This window comes from Pholcus phalangioides, unplaced genomic scaffold, assembly GCF_987345545.1.
Source record: "Pholcus phalangioides strain wild (caught in Gottingen) unplaced genomic scaffold, Ppha-v1.0 ptg000008l_1, whole genome shotgun sequence".
In the NCBI taxonomy this organism is placed as follows: domain Eukaryota; kingdom Metazoa; phylum Arthropoda; class Arachnida; order Araneae; family Pholcidae; genus Pholcus; species Pholcus phalangioides.
Genome location: NW_028301601.1, coordinates 23,437,767 through 23,456,219, shown reverse-complemented (window position 1 = coordinate 23,456,219; position 18,453 = coordinate 23,437,767). Strand labels below are relative to the sequence as shown.

At 40.4% G+C, this 18,453-nt stretch overlaps 2 protein-coding genes across 2 annotated transcripts in view; both read right to left on the bottom strand.

Moving 5' to 3' along the window:
• LOC149084041 (pancreatic lipase-related protein 2-like) overlaps positions 1–4,508 on the bottom strand; it is a 35,234-nt gene extending 30,726 nt beyond the window's left edge. The window contains exon 1 of the mRNA XM_089234382.1: positions 4,407–4,508. The gene's annotated coding sequence lies outside the window, so the exon portion shown is untranslated. The remainder of the gene's footprint in view (positions 1–4,406) is intronic.
• An 8,589-nt stretch (positions 4,509–13,097) lies between these two features.
• Positions 13,098–18,230, bottom strand: LOC149084040 (uncharacterized). Its single transcript, XM_089235254.1, has one exon. The coding sequence runs from the start codon at positions 18,228–18,230 to the stop codon at positions 13,098–13,100; it is 5,133 nt and encodes a 1,710-aa protein (XP_089091380.1).
• Positions 18,231–18,453: the final 223 nt, after the last annotated feature.

Genomic DNA, 18,453 nt, shown 5'->3' with positions numbered 1-18,453 from the left:
AGAGCACTTACGCGGCCCGAACACATTTCCATAGCACTTAAGTGGCCTGGGCACATTTCCAGAGTACTTAAGCGGCCCGGACACATTTCCAGAGCAATTGGATCCACGAAACATTGAGATCACTAAAGTGTCTCTGTAGGGCACTTATGAATAGGGGGAATGTTACTTCAATTGCCCACAAAGTATCGAGAGGTTTTCTCTCGTTTTTGGCGCACCGAGTAAGGTCCATTAAGAATATTTAATATTTTCATAAAGGGTGGTTGATGACGTAAGCATGGGTGATGGGTCGCATGCACAAATTGAAGAAGATAAGACATGGTGGGACTCACTGAAATATCGTCATCTCCCGTAAGTTTATCTTCGTAACCGAATATAAGGATTTTCACTGGCAATTTTTCATCGAATCCTGATTCTCGGACCGAATCCTCATTAGGTTCGAGCTCGTAAGCCTTGTCCTTCCGACCAGGTGTAAACAACTTGAATTTAGTGTCTGCTACGGAAGGATCGACGGGTGGCAAACTTATCGGGCGCTTTGAAGCATCGTAAAATGGAGGACCAGTATCGAAGCATCCGAGTCCATCGTAACATGCTTTGACGAACACATATGGTAGAAAGATAAACATGCATTACTATCACTATCTCCGTGAAATCTGGATTCATAAATTTACGTTGAAAGTGTCATCGAGGACATATTAGTATTATAGTATTTAATATTAGCATTTACATTAGACATATTCCATTTACAATGGCAAAAACACGGAATGCATGTTTTAACCAAGTATCATTTGATAATTTTTGTCGCACCACGGTCATTTTCTCCACACGAGGGGTAATTAGACCGGGACCTACAATTTATTGCTGATTCCGAACGGCAGGCTTGTTTCTTATACTCATCGAGAGGTTGGTGCGCTAACGCCTCGATGGGGGGACTCCCTGCGGTAGCAATATTTTTTTGTGGTCATGTTGTCGTTTCTGTTGTACACCTGTGTCAGGAAAGATTTCTGACAAGGACGAACCGGATATCGAACTCGCGACGCCTCTAAACACCCTTTTGTACTTTAGGCGAGTATTTTACCGACCTGAGCTACCGCTCCTTTTTTTAACCAAGTACGATATTTTTTTGAATAAGAGAGAACAACATTTACCAATGGTTTCGTTGGAAGTCGCATCTGTAGTTGGAATAGAATCCGCCAATGATGCTAGCGAAAGGCAGAAAAAGACTAGTGTCGATAACGGATTAATCGCTTCCATCTCCTATACCCTGCCAAAATATAAATATATATATATATATAAATACACTCCCACATTATATTTTTTAGAAATACCTTAACATTGAAAAAATTCGTACAGCTTCGTTTTCAGAGAGATACATTGCTTATCGATAGCAGCGCACTCTTTAAAACAGGTTCCAAACTCGACGCGAAGCCGAGGCGCGCATTAACCGGTTTCGACCACAGTATCATTGAAAATCGTCTCATGAAATGAATTGAAATGAAAATTACACGCGAGAGATGCAAATTATCGAAGGTTGGAGCTCAACCATATCCAGGAGATCTTTGATATGTATATATATGAGAAAAGATATATCAAATTTTAAAATTATTTGCTTTCCATTTTCATTTCCGTTCCTTAGTTCTATGACGGTTGAATAAACGTATTTTTATGTTTATATATTAGTACTAGCTATAAAGGCCCGTTTACACGAGGCAAGCGCTTTAGTTGGTAACTAAATTTCAACTTACCGATTCTTCTTGAAAATGTCCACACGATAAGTGGTAAGTAGGCGCTCATTGGACAATTTTTACGGAGGTGAGCGCAGTTAGCGCATGCGCGCTTCAGTCTACTCAAATCCACGGAGAGAGACAGACGCACAACGCGCGGGAGAATAATAGTAATAATTTTTTATTTATCTGGCATTCAGAGAGGTGCTTTTTTTAAAGCTCATAGCTTTCGTAACGATGGATGAAGATGATCAGGTAGAACTTAAGAATACTGTGATCAGAGCCACATTATATGATATTTTTTTTAAAGAATATAAATTTATTCATTTTCACTTACTCAAGGGGGTATAGTTATATGATACACATTGAGGACGATGTATATTCTGACTCCAATTGAAAAAACGGTTGATAATATTTAAGTTCATTTAATTTTAAAAAACTATTTACATAGGTTAACAATATTAATTCCACATAATAAAAAAGGAGAAACTCTTTTCTCACTTGCGCGAGAGCAACACACTGAGCAAGAAGTAGGTCACGCAAGGGAAACAGTTCGCTTGTCCCCTTTTTTCGCCTCTGCCACCCACGCAAGGGGGCGAGAGATGGCCCCACAGGGGAAAAATGAACACACAACATATTATAAACTTAAGTAAGTCATCGAGAAGAAATATAAGATTTCTCTATTTCTCCTCTAAGTTGTAAATACCGATTTATGATATTTTAATCGATGTTAAAGTGGAGATAATTATGAATTATGTATGCCGAAAATACGGGAGAAGATTCTTGGCATTCGTAGGAAGTTCTAAGGGTTAAAAATTAAATAATAAAAATTCATTAAACAAAAATTATTTCCAAATTTTCGAAATCATTATTTTTTAATTTGATCTATAGAGATGATATCTTTATGTTAAATATTTGATCATGTATTTTTACAACAGATGGCAGCAAATTCGTTCTGGACGAGAGAAATATTCGAAACCCCCCTCTCCAGTTTTTAATATATAAATCCTCCCCACCAGATAAAAACAATTGAAGATTCAAAAATATATAACTCCTGACATTACGTCGACAGAATATTCCATAGCTTTTCCCAACATCGAATAATTTTAGCTTGTTTGAACAAGGTAATTTCCATTTCTATAGTTCAACAAACATTCATGGCGAAGATATTTTTCAATAAACTTGAAGATTGTGTCCTCTGGCCACCTCACCATCCAATATTTCGGCGGAATTCTAGCGAAACTTCAGGAGACGACGGAGTATGAACAGGTTCACGCTTGAGATCAAAATAAACCCCTCCGTGAGAGAGTAAAAAGACTCCTCCAGAGCGGCAGGTCACGCCCACTGGCGCATGCGCATAGGTCTACTTAACCGGAAAAAATAGAACCGTTCTTATCTGACTTACCAACTAAATCACTTCTGCACTTGCGCACTTGTCAACTAAAGCCGTGTAAACGGCCCTTATCGTCTGCATACATTGTATCGTACTTGGCAACTAAAAATTAAGTTACCAACTAAAGCGCTTGCCTCGTGTAAACGGGCCTTTAAGGCCCGTTTACACGAGGCGGTGCCTCGTACCCGGCGCTGCCCGGGTTTTCTTCAGTGAGGCTTTTTGGATCACGCGATTTCCCCTTCTTTCTTTGAGGGACATGCAAACCGTGTCTAAGTTATTCTCGCCAACCAATATGGCGACTCTTGAAAGAAACAAATCCCGAAACGTAGAAATGAATACATTTTTTTCCTTTTTTAAGGGGCGTTAGGTATTTTGATGCCCCCCCCCCTGACTTTAAGTTATCCATTACTTCATATTTAATCTTCTGGGTTTCGTATATCTCTAAGCGAATTCAATATTTCAAAAATCGAGAATTCTATACAATTTTTAAAATTGCTGATGTGGCAGGAAACCCCCTCTAAATTTCCGCATTTCTGCATTAAAATCGGCAATTTTACAACTGATTTCCATGAGATCATCCTTTGCCTGTCCCTCAAAGTGATGCTGATGATGACTCTGACGACTATTGAAAAAGCGGCAAGCCATTGTAAAGGTATAAACACGTCTGAAACGCATTGCTAGGGAACCACGGTGACCAAAGTAAACGTTCCGAAAGTGATTGTTGAGGCCCAAAAACCATTGTTGCCCGACAGTTTTTTGCCCATTTGGGGCATTTGCCCTGCTCTGACGAAATTTTAAATTAGCCTATCGTTCAAGTCGGGTCCCATTTGGTATATATTCAAAATTTGGCGACGATCGATCTAAAATTGTAGATTTGTATAGAGAACATACATACAGACACACAGACAGAAAATCAATTTTATATATATAGATAGGAATGCACATTTCCAAGTATATTTCATTTAAATTACTAGTCATAATTTTTAGTTAATCACATGAGAACGCAGTGAATAGTTAAACTATTTTTGTAAGACGTGTAGTGGAAAGAATTGCTGCACGTTATTGGCTGTAATTTTTGAAAATATTTGTATCCTTACTTTATAGTTAATCAATTGCCGTAATGTTATTGCGATGAAACTTCGGTTGAAACGATAAAGTTTCCGTTTTTGGTATATTGTCTTCAGAAAGAAAATATTCTCTCTCTCTCATTAATCAAAATAATCCTCATTTACCTCTAATCTGAAAATGTTCGTGATCATAAAATTCCAAACACTGTATTAATAAATACTTACAATAACGATAATACGAATTCGCGTACTTGGTTCCTCCGTGCTAAGTAGATTTCAAGCGTTGATGACTAAAATTGTGAAATATATAGGAAATTCGTGTATGCAAATCCAAGCAGAAATAGGGTTATACACACGTCGTGTATGTCATACCATCACCATCTGAGTCAATACCGTAATCGTTGAATACGCTTTTTTTTAATCTTCTCTATATGTAAACATAGAAAAAAGTATAAAAAGCCAGATTCCCTGGTGTATTTTCACGACCGTTTGTGATTCGTGCCCACGGTACCGATCACGTTCGGATTATGTTCAGGCAAACGTGTCACCACTTTTAAAAACTTGCAGATCATTTACACATTAGTGTATTAGCCAAAGAGAGGTGGTGGACTCGTGACTGAAATTCAATGTAAGTGATGTTGAGGCATGATTAGCAACACGGCCTCTTCCACCTGTTTCAATGAACATAAACATTCGAGTACAGCCTTATAAAGCCGCGAGCACGCTCGCTACCCGGAGGAACACAACAGCCGGTGCTTTACACTCCACTACTTAATCTTCTACTCTAAAATACGTTTTTTATTTAATTTTTAGTAGTATATTTTAGTAAATATATACCTTGAAAACAACATTTAATTAAAATGGAAGAAATTTTTAGTAAATACCTGCCTTTATTTGATATGGAAACTTACATTATTCCACACACTGTGCAAAAACTGACAGCACTCAGTCAAGTCAGACTTGTTCTTGATAAGTATTCTTCCTGTACTTGAAGCAGCACGTTTTTGTTTTTTTTTTGTATTTTTCTCTCGCACACAAATTACAATGTTCTTATGAGGTGTTTAGCTTTTTTTGCAAATGGCTCGGAACCTGCAAAATTGGTTTTGAATCGCCCTTTTTGTTGGAGTGATCATCAGACTCTTTCTCTCTCTTCCATTACAGATGGAGGATGGCCGAGGTTCTTCGTCGGACTTTTTATGAGAGCAAAATACCTATTCCAGAGAAGTCAGTCCCTGGAAATCTTTTCAGTTGAAGCTGCCTCAGGAAAACAAGAAAGTGGGGCTTTGCCCCACCAGTGGCCATTTATCTTCACTGGTGGGGCAATTAGAAATGGTTAGTGAGGTGAAATCCCCACCAGAGTTAACATGCAAAAAAAAAAAGGCCTGCAGCATCCTATTTCGTTTCTTCTTATTTTGGCGGAGAATCTTCCTGATTGGCTCACAAGTACCGCATAAAGATTGGATGTGGGACATAGAAATCGAAAATTCTGAGCCCGATCATTTCTTTTCCCCACAACGATGATGCTGGTATTCATCATTCATCTATTCTGGTCTGTTCTGATGCTGGCACGAGCAGGGAAATTTTTCCCCCCGAATATGCGAGCACGGGGCAAGGGGGAACCACCACTATAAATCTTTGCTAACTTTTCCGACACAACTCTGCCTCTTTTGAGGTAACGGAAGTAAGCTGCTTTGCATCAGTCCGGGGTTGTGAGTGGTTCTATCTATCTATCCGTGAATATTCTGAGGGAAAATGGACTACTTACTGACGTCACTAGCAGACAGCGGAGGCCTTGTTTGATTCGGTCAAGACGAAAATTGGACTTATTATTAATAAGATAACAAATGTATGGGTAGTCGGGTTTGATTCTAGCTATAGTATATCGACAGTGCGATACGTTACTAGTAATTGTGATATTGGAGAAAATTTCATTGATGTAAAATGACCGTGACCATTACACAGAGCGCTGAGCTCAAAAGAGCCTTATTCTCCTCCAGCTTGGAGTAACACAATATTACATTGACATAACATTTAAGGGAAAAAAATGAGTAGAGAAAATAACATTTTGGTGCTGAAAAGTGCCTTATCCGCCAGTTCGTCACATATTTAATGTCTTCGTTCGTTAGACTGTCTTAAACATTGTCTTGAAAGGTGGAACAAGGCAAAACAAGACAACTTACTCTCTTCACCTCTTACGAGAAACGGCCCAGCCCAGCACTTCCTAGAGATAGAAGGCCTCTGCACTGTTTGCCACAAACGTCATTCAGACTACGTAGCAAGTTTGCCACATTTTGAAACACAGCATCATGTTTCGTTTCTTCTTATTTTGGCGTAGAATCTTCATGATTGGCTTACAAATACCGCATAACGATTCGATGTGAGGCATAGAAATCGCCAATTCTGAGCCCGATCGTTTCTTTTCTTCACAATGATGACACAGGCACGAGCAGGGAATTTTTTCACCCTGAATATTCTGAGGGAAAATGGACTACTTACTGGTGGTAGTCACAAGCTGAGTGCGGTGGCCTTCTATCTCTAGGAGATGCTGCCCAGCCTCCTAGGAGGTGAAGAGAGGAAGTTGTCTTGCACAGCAGCTCTGTGCGTGAACGGTCATCAATCAATCAATCTTGAAAGGTATTTAGAAATATATATATATTCTTCAATTGCTGGGAGCATTGAAAAAATAACAAACCATAATAAAGGAATAAACTATTATACATATATATAATGAAAAATTATGAACTGAAGAGCCAAAAAAACTGGTAAAGGCATGCGTATGCAAATAAAGAGATATGGAACCAATCAGAGTACGGCGCTGCGGTCGGCAACGCCTATATAACACAACAAGTGTCTGGCATAGTTGTTAGATCGGTTACTGCTGCTACAATGGCAGGTTTTCGAGATTTAAGTGAGTTTGAACGTGGTGTTATAGTCGGCACACGAGAGATGGGACATAGCATCTCCGAGGTAGCGATGAAATTTGGATTTTCACGTTCGACCATTTCACGAGTGTACCGTGAATATCGGGAATGCGGTAAAAAATTAAATCTACGACATCGCTGAGGCCGGAAAAAGATCATGCAAGAACGGGACCAACGACGACTGACGAGAATCATTAAACGTGACAGACGTGCAACCCTTCCGCAAATTGCTGCAGATTTCAATGCTGGGCCATCAACAAGTGTCAGAGTGCGAACCATTCAACGAAACATCATCGATATGGGCTTTCGGAGCCGAAGGCCCACTCGTGTACCCTTGATGACTGCACGACACAAAGCTTTACGCCTCGCCTGTGCCCGACAACACCGACATTGGACTATTGAGGACTGGAAACACGTTGCCTGGTCTGACGAGTCTCGGTTCCAAAGTCATTCGGCGTTAAAAGTCATTCGAAACTCTTGTTTTCCTCATGAACAGCTAAATTGCAACGTTAACTGTCGCTTCTGACCAGCAGAAAGCTTCGTATCAGCAAATCCGATTTATTACGTCAGCGCACATGCTGCACGGACGAGTCGAAGTTTCCGGGAGGGGATGTTCCTAATGTTTTGGCCAATTTTAGATCAGTGATTCCCAGCGTGGGCGTTGATGCCCCCTAGGGGGCGATGGAATGTTCCAGGGGGTGGTAGAAGCTACGGGTATAACATAAGATCCTATGGGTTAGACTGTGTTGGGGACGATGAGAGAAAAAATTTCTGAAAAACGGGGGCGATGGGACAAAAAAGGTTGGGAAACTATGATAGCAACTAGGATAAAAAACTAGGATAGCAACGCAATCTAACCCATGGGATCCTATGTTAAACCCATAGCTTCTGTGGGTAACTAAACTTTGAGAACCACTGCCGTAAAACGGTCTGTCTTAGAGGGAGCAACTAATAATAAAAACTGGTCAAATGTGGCAACCATCATTCTAGAAGCAGGTAACCCTTTCAGCGGCAATCCCGAGATATTTCGCCAAACCGATCTCCTTTATTTCAGCAACCGCAATGTATCTGGGCTTCTAAAAATGCATGTAAGTTGTTTTTACCTAAAGCACATGTTTCCTATCCTCGCCTTCAATCAACCAACTGCCAGTGTGCTGATTAAGCTCTTGTTCAATGTTGGGATGCAATGATATATACTGCACGCTATAGTTTCCGATTCTGAAAATCCACTCCGTTACGGATTAAGCTTACTAGGGACGGTGAGACGAAATCAAAGAGAAGTACCCGATACAATAAATATAGTGAAACTGCAGTTGCATGTGTCAACTGGAATACAATGACGTCATGATGAAAATTTATCAAGGGAAAAAGCCGTTTTATCAGTCAGCACGCTTCACCTGACAGTCGATATCGACAGTAGCGGCCCCCAAAAAGAGCTTCCCCGAAGCTATTACACACGAAAATTCGACAAAATTTGCCGCAGTTGTACCGACCAAAGGATCGAAAAAACATTCGGTGAAAGTAGAGGTGGCGGCCTCTGTCCACACTTTCCACAGCATCCTGGTTCTCACTATAATAAATTCCTGGATTTTGTGTTGAACAGTACAGAACGACGAAACTATTTTTTTCGAACGCAGTTCCTCTAAAATCTTATTGAAGAGATACGTTCATCCAGGGCCTTAGCTAGAGGGGGGCAACTGCCCCGGGCGGCAATTTTAGTTGGGAACAAGGAACACCGTTATAAAGTTACCGAATTTTAAAATTGTGGGGGCGGCAAAAATCTTAGTTACGGCCCTGCGTTCTCTCATCATACGTGTTACCCTTGCGCAAGAGGACACGTTCGTACTCTTTTGACCGTGTAAATTCGTGAACCATCAAAGAAAAAAAAAAATCTGATTTAAGGTAACATCGAAATGTTGAAACAAATCTGTTGATTTTTGCATTAAATTGGCATGGGTTGTGCAACTTCAACATGCGGTAAATGTGCAAAAATCACGAAAATAATTTGCTTCAAACTGCTCATCATAAATTCCAATTATCGGGGAGAAATCGATATTTATTTTGTCAAAATCTTATTTTTACTGAATTACATAATTTTTTTTATCTAATTTTGAAGCGTGTTTCACAATCTAAAACAAATGTATTTTTTAATATTTGTTCGCAGTCTGGGTCCCCAGTTCGCGATTCTAAACGCATAGAAAGCATCATTGGTAATCATTCAGAACAGAACAGAACAGAATCAAATTGTTACCCCCCATGCCCAGCTCTTGGCTGATTGTGGGGTTACGAACGGGCCCAGTAAGGCCTATGAAGAAGGGGGAAAAAATAGACTGTCAGTTTTGTAAGATAATTAGTGTGTGTGCATGTATGTGTTTTGTGTGGGAAAGAAAGCATAGTCAAATCCAGGTCACGGTCATAGCTATACAGAATTTAGCCTAAATGCAAATAAATCACTAAGAAAATGCCACCACAACTCTTCGATGACACGTCACTGCCGGATGGAGAGAGGTCCAACCCACATATTTATCTTAGTGGTAACTGCATGCGTCAAAGTGAACTCAATCAGAATAAAAGAATGGTGGTTATAATCCAAAGCTTTAATTTATACACTCCTCAAACTAAATGCCATTCGTCCGGGTGGCTTTTTATTATTTTTTTTCCAAGTTCCAATATATGTGCCTTATAGTAATTTCCATATGTACAAGGTGTTAATTAAATACGATAATTAGATGCGGAAAAAAGTGAAAAAAATAGGTTCCAAATAGATAAATGCGATTAAAATAGGTGCCACATAGATAAATGCGTTTAAAATAGGTGCCACATTAGTAGAGAATAAGTGTATATATATAATATTTACAGTCCTAATTATAGCCTAGGAGGCTTCCAAGTTATTCCTGCATTATCCAATCTCCTCCCAAGGGAGGTGGAAAATCTGCTGGGGTCTCCTATACACTGTTCGAGCCGATGTTTTTGGTGTAGGTGCTGAACTATAATCAACCAAGTCTTTGATATGTTGATGGCTGGAATTTTTCATTCTCTCAAATTGATTTTTATTAATTTCTTTGATATATTTGAATATATGAGGAATGCCCAGATCTTGGCGAATATTAATATTTCTGATGAACCAAGGTGCATTCAAAAATCTCCTTAGAATTTTATTTTGTTCAGTTTGCAAGATTTTAATATTGGTTTTGCATGCATGGGCCCATGCAGGTGAGGCATAAAGCATCGTAAGGCGAAGTATTGACTTAAATAAAAGAATTTTATTTTTAATAGATAGCTTAGCCTGGGGAAATGAAATTTTGTTAAGAGCACCCATTACATTGTTTGTTTTATTACGTACATAATTAATGTGCGGTAAAAATGACATTGTTTTATTTAAAATGCATCCCAGGTATTTTATTTTCCTAACCGGACTGATCTGGTGATTACCTATATATAAATGCCTATCCGGTATACCATGTTTCCTAGTAAACCATATAAATTGTGTTTTTTCACGGTTCAATACAATGTCCGACCTCTTGCACCAGTCCATAATTCCTTCTGTGGTTTCCTGCAGATTTTCCAGGGCCTTGGAGGGGTCTCGGTTATCACATAGTATAGCCGCATCATCGGCAAACAAGGCAAGTATACCCACTTGAGGAGCTGGAAAATCATTGATGTATATTAAAAACAACTGTGGACCCAAAACACTACCCTGTGGTACTGATGCTTTGATGTTCTTAACAGATGAATTAGAGTCCCCTATTTTTACCTGGAATGTTCTGCGGTTCAAATAACTGTAGAAGAAAAGTATAAAGTGTGGGGGAAAATTGAGATCAATCATTTTGGCTAATAAAGTGGGGTGGTCACATTTATCGAAGGCTTTTTTAATATCCAAAAAGGCGGCCACCACATAATCAGAATGGTTGAATGCATCGATTATATATTCAGTCACCCTAATCAATTGAGTGACACAGGAATGTTCCTGTCTAAAGCCATGTTGTTCTTTTCGAATTATGTTATTGTCATCCAGATATTTTTGAAATCTAGGAGCTAAAATCCTCTCGAAGACTTTTGAACAATTAGATAAAAGGCTAATGGGCCTGAACGATTCAGGAAGTAACGGGTCAGTTCCTGATTTGGGTATTGTTCTAATGAGTGAATGTTTCCATATCTTTGGAAAGTGGTTAAATTTTAATGCTGCGTTAATAATGTTCGTGAATGTCAAAATAATATGACAAGGCAGATTTTTGAGAGCTTTGTTACTTATACCATCATAGCCACTAGCTTTTCTGTTGTTTAATTTGCTTATAATGTCAGTGACTTCAGCCAAGTGTGTGGGTTCAAAGCTGGAAATATTATTATTAATGTGAAAGTGTATATAACGAGCAACTCTACGACGGAGCTCAACTTGAGTCGTTAACGGTTGTACGTGATTGGGTGTAAATTGCTTTTCATAGGCGGTAACAAAGGTTTCAGCTATTTCTTCTGCTGAAAAAACCAGACCATTGGGGCCTTGTATTTTATTGATTATACGAGTACCACCAGGTTTGCAAAGATTCCATGCTTTCCATATGTTTCCATTTTCTGAGGTAGCATTCTCTACAAATTCGGTAAACCTACCATTTACAAAATTTTGCACTTCTTTAATCTCACGATTGAGACGATTTAGTGTAATTTTGTCTGAACGTCTACGAAAGCGTTGCCAATTACTACGTATTTTGTTTTTGTGTCTAATCTTTTGCATGATTTCTCTAGAAAGTCCATATTTATTTTCAGGCTGTAGCACTTCTGTAGATGAATCATTTAATGCAGCTTGTATTATTTGTGTTAAATGTGATACCGCCTCATCTATATCCTGAGCGTTGTTCAGTGTCAGCCCTGCTGTTTGATTTGTTTCCAAAATTTGTCTATACATGTCCCAATTAATACGTTTAATTTTTCTCCTGGTGCAAGAGCGAAGAAAATCCATAATAAAAAATACTGGATTGTGCGGTGAGCTGAGAATTGATTTTGTGTAAGTTTGAACGTCAAAGAGAATATTTTTGGAGATGCCAAAATCAATTACATCAGGTTGATATCTATTTTGAGGTGGTACATGTGTTGGTGTAGTGGATGAATGTATATTTAGGAAATTATCAAGGCAGAATTTTCTTAACACTCGACCACATCTGTTGGATTTTTTACTAAAGAATAGATCGTTTTTACTATTCCAATCGCCCCCTACAAAAATTGGAAGCCCTGTTCTGAATAAGTGTTTTAGTAAGGAAATATCTATGCAATTATTGGGGGGCTTATACATTGCACAGAAAGAAATGGGTGTTCTATCTATGTAAACAGTGACAGCAGTAGCTTTCATTTGAGTGGAAGGGGGAAGTGGTAGTTCTTGAAATGGAATATCAGACTTCACATATACAGCTACTCCTCCCCCCCACCATGTAATCGGTCTTTTCTGACGCCAGTGTAACCATTAATTTTGATTTTTTGTGAGGGCAATAACCATGTTTCTGATAGAAGTAAGATATCCACTTGATAATTGAATAATTCTTCTTTTAATTCCCTTAAGTTGTCTTTGAGACCATTAGCATTCCAGGCCATAATATGTAATGGCCTGGTATAGATATTTCTTGTTGTGCTAATTGTTGGGCTGTGAAAGAATGTCAATCAAAGCTTTATTTATTTGACTTATTTTGTCACTAGATATTCCAGCGGCACTCAAAACAGTGTTGAGTATGTCTGTTCTGTTCGCGTCTGCGAAAGAATGGAATTCCCGGTTTAAACGAAAAAACAAACTTTATTTAATTCCGAATTGATCAGATGAAAAATTTAGCAGTCATGCTTCTCGAACGGCGGTAACAACAACACTTATTCGGACACACTTAGCGCCGAGGACCAAACATCCACATACGAAAATTAAAGAAAAAATATATAAAAAAATGTGAACACAACGCCATCTCGTGGCGTATTACCGAACTGTAAACATACTCCTGCCCTAATTAATTACTATTAATTATTATTCATTAGAGTCAAAGGGAAGCTTGATGATCTTGGTGATAGTCCGCTTGTAGAGGCCTTTGCTAGTCTTCACCGTTACTACACGAACGAGTCCATCAGCTCCGGGATGTATTTTCACAATTCTAGCAATCGGCCAGCTTGATGGTGGAAGGTTGCTCTCCTTAAGTACCACAACATCACCTACGGACAGGTTGGGACAGGTGCTCTTCCATTTATGCCTTTGTTGCAGAGAATGTAGATATTCAGTGTGCCATCGTTTCCAGAAACTATTCCTCAGATTCCGAACAAGTTGCCATCTCGTTGACGGATGCTTGACATCGTCCACATCTTCTGGAACTGAGCACAGAATATCGCCAGTCAAAAAATGAGAGGGTGTCAACACTTGCATCGAATCTATGTTTTCTTCGTTGTAAGCCACCAATGGTCTGGAATTGAGTATTCCTTCGATTTGACACATTAGAGTAGATAGCTCTTCAAATGTTAGGCGTGAATCCCCAACGACTCTTTTCAAATGAAACTTGACTGATTTAATTCCGGCCTCCCAAAGCCCTCCAAAATGAGGAGAGGAGGGTGGTATCATGTGCCACTGAATTGAGCGTTGGTTGAGGAAATATGATATTTTTGGATTGTCATTTATCTCCTTCGCGAACAACGTTAGCTCGTCGAGCTTACGCCTTGCACCAACGAAATTCGTTGCATTATCACAGTACATATTCAATGGCGCGCCACGTCGCGCATTTAATCTCTTCAAGGCCGCAATGAAAGAATCCGATGAGAGATCACTCACAATTTCGAGGTGTACAGCCTTAGTTGCCAAGCATATGAAAAGAGCAATGTATCCCTTCGCGAATTTGGATCCACGACCCTTATGAAGCTTTATCTCGATAGGGCCAGCAAAATCTACACCACAGTTCGTGAATGGTCTGCTCATGGTGACTCGAGGACCTGGTAAATCAGCCATCAGCTGAGAAGTTGACTTGCAACGGAACCGGAAACACACAATGCACTTGTGAATAACTCTATGAATTATCCTCTTAGCTCCAATAATCCAATACGATTGCTTCAGGATATTGGATAGAAGCGTCGGACCAGCATGCAGATTCGCAATGTGAGATTCACGAATAATAAGCAGACTAATTGGATGATCTTTCGGCAGAATGATCGGGTGTTTGGCTCCATATGTCAATTTTTCTCGTTGAATCCTGCCTCCTGCCCGTAAAACACCATCTTCATCGATGAATGGATTCAGAGATCCAAGAATGCTTTTACGGTTCAATGGTTTTCCGTTACGAATGCAATTTATCTCATCGTTGAAGGAACAGTCTTGAACCCATCGAATGATCACCTTCTTTACACGTTCTATCTCAGACAACTGCAATGGCTTCACAGTGGGTTTCGCGGTGTTGCTGTCAGTGGGTTTTGTCCCGATGCATTTTGACAAAAATCTGAAACAGTATGCAACGATACGAATGATTTTGGACAGAGATGAATATTTTTCAAATAAATCACTGAGAGTGTCGTTGATCGATGTTGCGTATGAGTATATTGGATCCAGTCTTTCTTCAGGCATAGGTGATGATTTCAGCAATTCATCATTTGTCTTAGGCCAGGTTGCAGATGGATCACGGAGAAATGGTGGTCCATGCCACCAGAGTTCACATTCTTGCAGCAGCTCAGGACTGATTCCTCGAGACGCAAGATCAGCTGGGTTGTCCTTTGATGTGACGTGATTCCATACACTTACTGGTAGCGTATCGAGAATCTCTGAAGTCCGGTTGGCGACAAAGGTTTTCCATCTTCGTGGATGTGACGACAACCAGGACAAGACCACTCTGGAATCAGTCCATGCAAAAACTTGAATGTCTGGTATCTTGATAAATTTCAGCACAGATTTGAACAGCTGAGCCAGCCGGAATGCACCACAGAGTTCAAGTTTTGGAATTGACAGCTGTTTCACAGGCGCTACCTTAGTCTTTGACACAAACAGAGTGACCTTAGTATTCCCAGAATTTTCTTGACAGTAATAAATTACAGCCGCATAAGCTTGAGCAGAGGAATCACAAAATCCATGTAATGATATCGGACCCTCTGATGCCGATACACAACGAGGCACCTTCAGCATATTTATTGCATTAAAATGAGCTTGAAACTCAAGCCATTCCTTCGTTAGAACATCGGGTAATGGATCATCCCAATCACATTTCACCACCCACAACTTTTGGTAGAATATTTTGATCCATACTATACATGGGGAAATTAATCCCATTGGATCGAATATCTGAGCAGATCTAGAGAGGACTTTGCGTTTCGTCAAGGGAACATCAATGTTCAAACATGGTGTGAAGAAAAAGACATCATCCACAGAATTCCAGTTCAATCCCAATACCTTAGACTGTTCATTGCTGTCAATTGCAATATTGTGGTCATCACAATCTGCATCCAGCTCCTTTAGAAGTGATTGCGAATTCGATCTCCACTTACGAAGCTCAAAACCTCTGATTCGAAGTAACGAAGACACTTGTGAGCACAACCGCTTGGCATCTTCCGCAGTATCCGCACCGGATAGCAAATCATCTACGTAGAAGTCATTAGAAATTATTCTTGCTGCATCTGGATAATCGCCTTGACTGTCAATGCTTATTTGCTTCAAGCATCTAGTAGCCAGGAACGACGAGGAAGACAAACCGTAGGTAACAGTTTGTAATTTGTACACAGCGATAGGATCGGAGGAATTGTCACGCCATAATATACGTTGGTATGATTGATCAGAAGGAGACACAAGTATCTGTCTGTACATTTTTGCAATGTCTGCCGAAAATGCAATTTTATGCACTCGAAAGGTCAGCAATATTTCAAATATATCACGTTGTAGTTTAGGACCAACACCAAGAATGGAATTCAATGAGACGGAATTCTTACTAGCACATGATCCGTCGAAAACGACTCTCAACTTTGTGGTTGAACTAGAATGCTTATGTACAGCATGGTGAGGGAGAAAAAATTTCTGATCATCTGGGATCATCGAGCAGTCATCATCAGCCAATCGCATGTGACCCAAATCCGCGTATTCTTGCATAAACGATCTGTATTCCATTGACAATTCTTGGTCGTGCTTGAATTTTCTTTGCATCGACTGCAGACGCGAGAATGCAGAGTCATAAGAATTTCCCAATTTTACATCAGGTTTGCAGATTGGAAGCTTCACAACAAAACGTCCATTCTCGTTGATCGAGACATTTTCCTTGAAATGCTTTTCACAGAATTCCTCCTCAGGAGTTAGTTCAGGAACCTTTTCGCAAGGAATTGATTCGATCTCCCAAAACCGTTTCAGTTCGTCATTCATGCTGAGATTTGCCACTGTCAATCCAACAACTGAAGAGGCATTGTTGATTTTGCCAGTAACGATCCATCCCAATCTCGAATTTTGGGCAATGGGCTCCTTGTTTGCATTCATCACCTGACCAGGAAGAATTATCGAGAAGAAGTGATCAGCTCCTATGATTAAATCAATGTCACTTGGAGTAGAAAATGTTGGATCCGCCAGGTTTAGACCATCAAGCATGTCGCGATCTTTGAACTTGATCACCGAAGATGGTTGAGGAGCAGTCAATCTCTTTAGCACAAAAGCATCGATGTTGAACATTTCGCGTTGATCGTATTTGGATGTTATGCACAAACTGACAGTTCCTTGAGTAGTAGTCGGCTGAAAAGATGCCAATCCAGCTACTGGGACACGAACACAAGATGATATCTTAAGGCCAAGCCTCTGGGCAGTTGATTGAGAAATGAATGTAGCCTGAGAACCAGAATCAAGTAGGATTCTGAAACTTTGATAACGACCCCAGGCATCACGGACCGATGCCACTGCAGTAGGCAACAAGGCAATGTTTCCCTGTGCAGCGTTGAGAGATAGTTCAGGTGGTCTTTCCGAAGAATTTCCAGTGCACTTGACAGCTGGCTCATCACGCGACACCGAAGCACTAGCATAGTTTGAATGCATTTGCTCGTGGAGACTGGAATGATGTCTCGCGTTGCATATTCGACATGAAAACTGAGAGCAGCACTTCTTGCTCAAGTGCTTGTTTGACAAGCAATTAAAACAAAGATTTTTATTCCGCACAAAATCCTTGCGTGCCGCGACACTCAGATTTTTGTAAGTAATACAATTCGCGACGGGATGGTTACCGTTACATTTTGGACACTTCACGTCAGACAATCTAGATCCAGTGCTAGACGTACCTTTGGGTTTCACTTCAGATGCGGAATCGACTGCCGTATCCTCGATAGCCGATGATCTCTCGTTGAGGAAATCGATGAAGCTCTGGAACGTTGGAAAGTCTTTGTCGACGGTCCTCTCGAACCACATTCGGCGAGTATCGGCGTCAACCTTTTCGAGCAGCAGATGTATCAACCATACGTCTGGGTTGACGGCCCCATCACCAAGAGTTTTCAAGCCGCGGACGACTTGTTCGGAAGTGTCGGCTATACATCGTAAGTTAGATTTCACACTGGTGACCCTGGGCTGATTCAAGAAAGTAGAAACCAGCGAGCTGGCTATTTGCTTTTTCTTGTCGTAACGCTCCACCAGCCTTCCCCAAGCTTCTTGATAGCTAGCCTCCGAGATCGGAATGTGGCGGATGACATCGGCTGGAGCTTTCTCGAGGAGTCCTTTCAAATAATGAAACTTCTGTATTGGGCTGAGAGTTTCGTTATTGTGCACAACTCCTAGATACATGTCCTTGAAGCTGAGCCATTCCATGTATTCTCCGCTGAACGCGGGAATGTTCAGCTTCGGGAGTTTGAAACCACTTGACCCAGTGACCGAGTTTTGCACTTGAGATGCGTAGTTGGAGTCCGGCGCCTCCACCATCTTCTTGGCATTGATGAATCGGTTCAGCTTCGATTTGACGTCAAAATACTGATCTTCGACTTCTCCCATCTCCGATACCTCGTCCGGAAGGGCTTGATCATACTCAATGAACCTTTTGAAGGCATCTTCAATCCGTTCTAGTCTCACCAGGACTGCTTCCGTTGATGTAGAGTCCTCCAGGGACGCTGCGAAACTGGCAATGCGAGTCAGAGCGGCCTTTTCTCGTCCTCGTAGCTTGACGATTTCCGTCTGAGTCGGCATTTTCAGGCAAGATGATCTGATTCAGATTCGGATCCCGGCCGAGCCCCCAAAAAATGTTCTGTTCGCGTCTGCGAAAGAATGGAATTCCCGGTTTAAACGAAAAAACAAACTTTATTTAATTCCGAATTGATCAGATGAAAAATTTAGCAGTCATGCTTCTCGAACGGCGGTAACAACAACACTTATTCGGACACACTTAGCGCCGAGGACCAAACATCCACAT

Excerpts from the sequence above, each read along its gene's own strand:
- LOC149084040 (XM_089235254.1), bottom strand. The coding sequence starts at position 18,230 with ATGCCGACTCAGACGGAAATCGTCAAGCTACGAGGACGAGAAAAGGCC.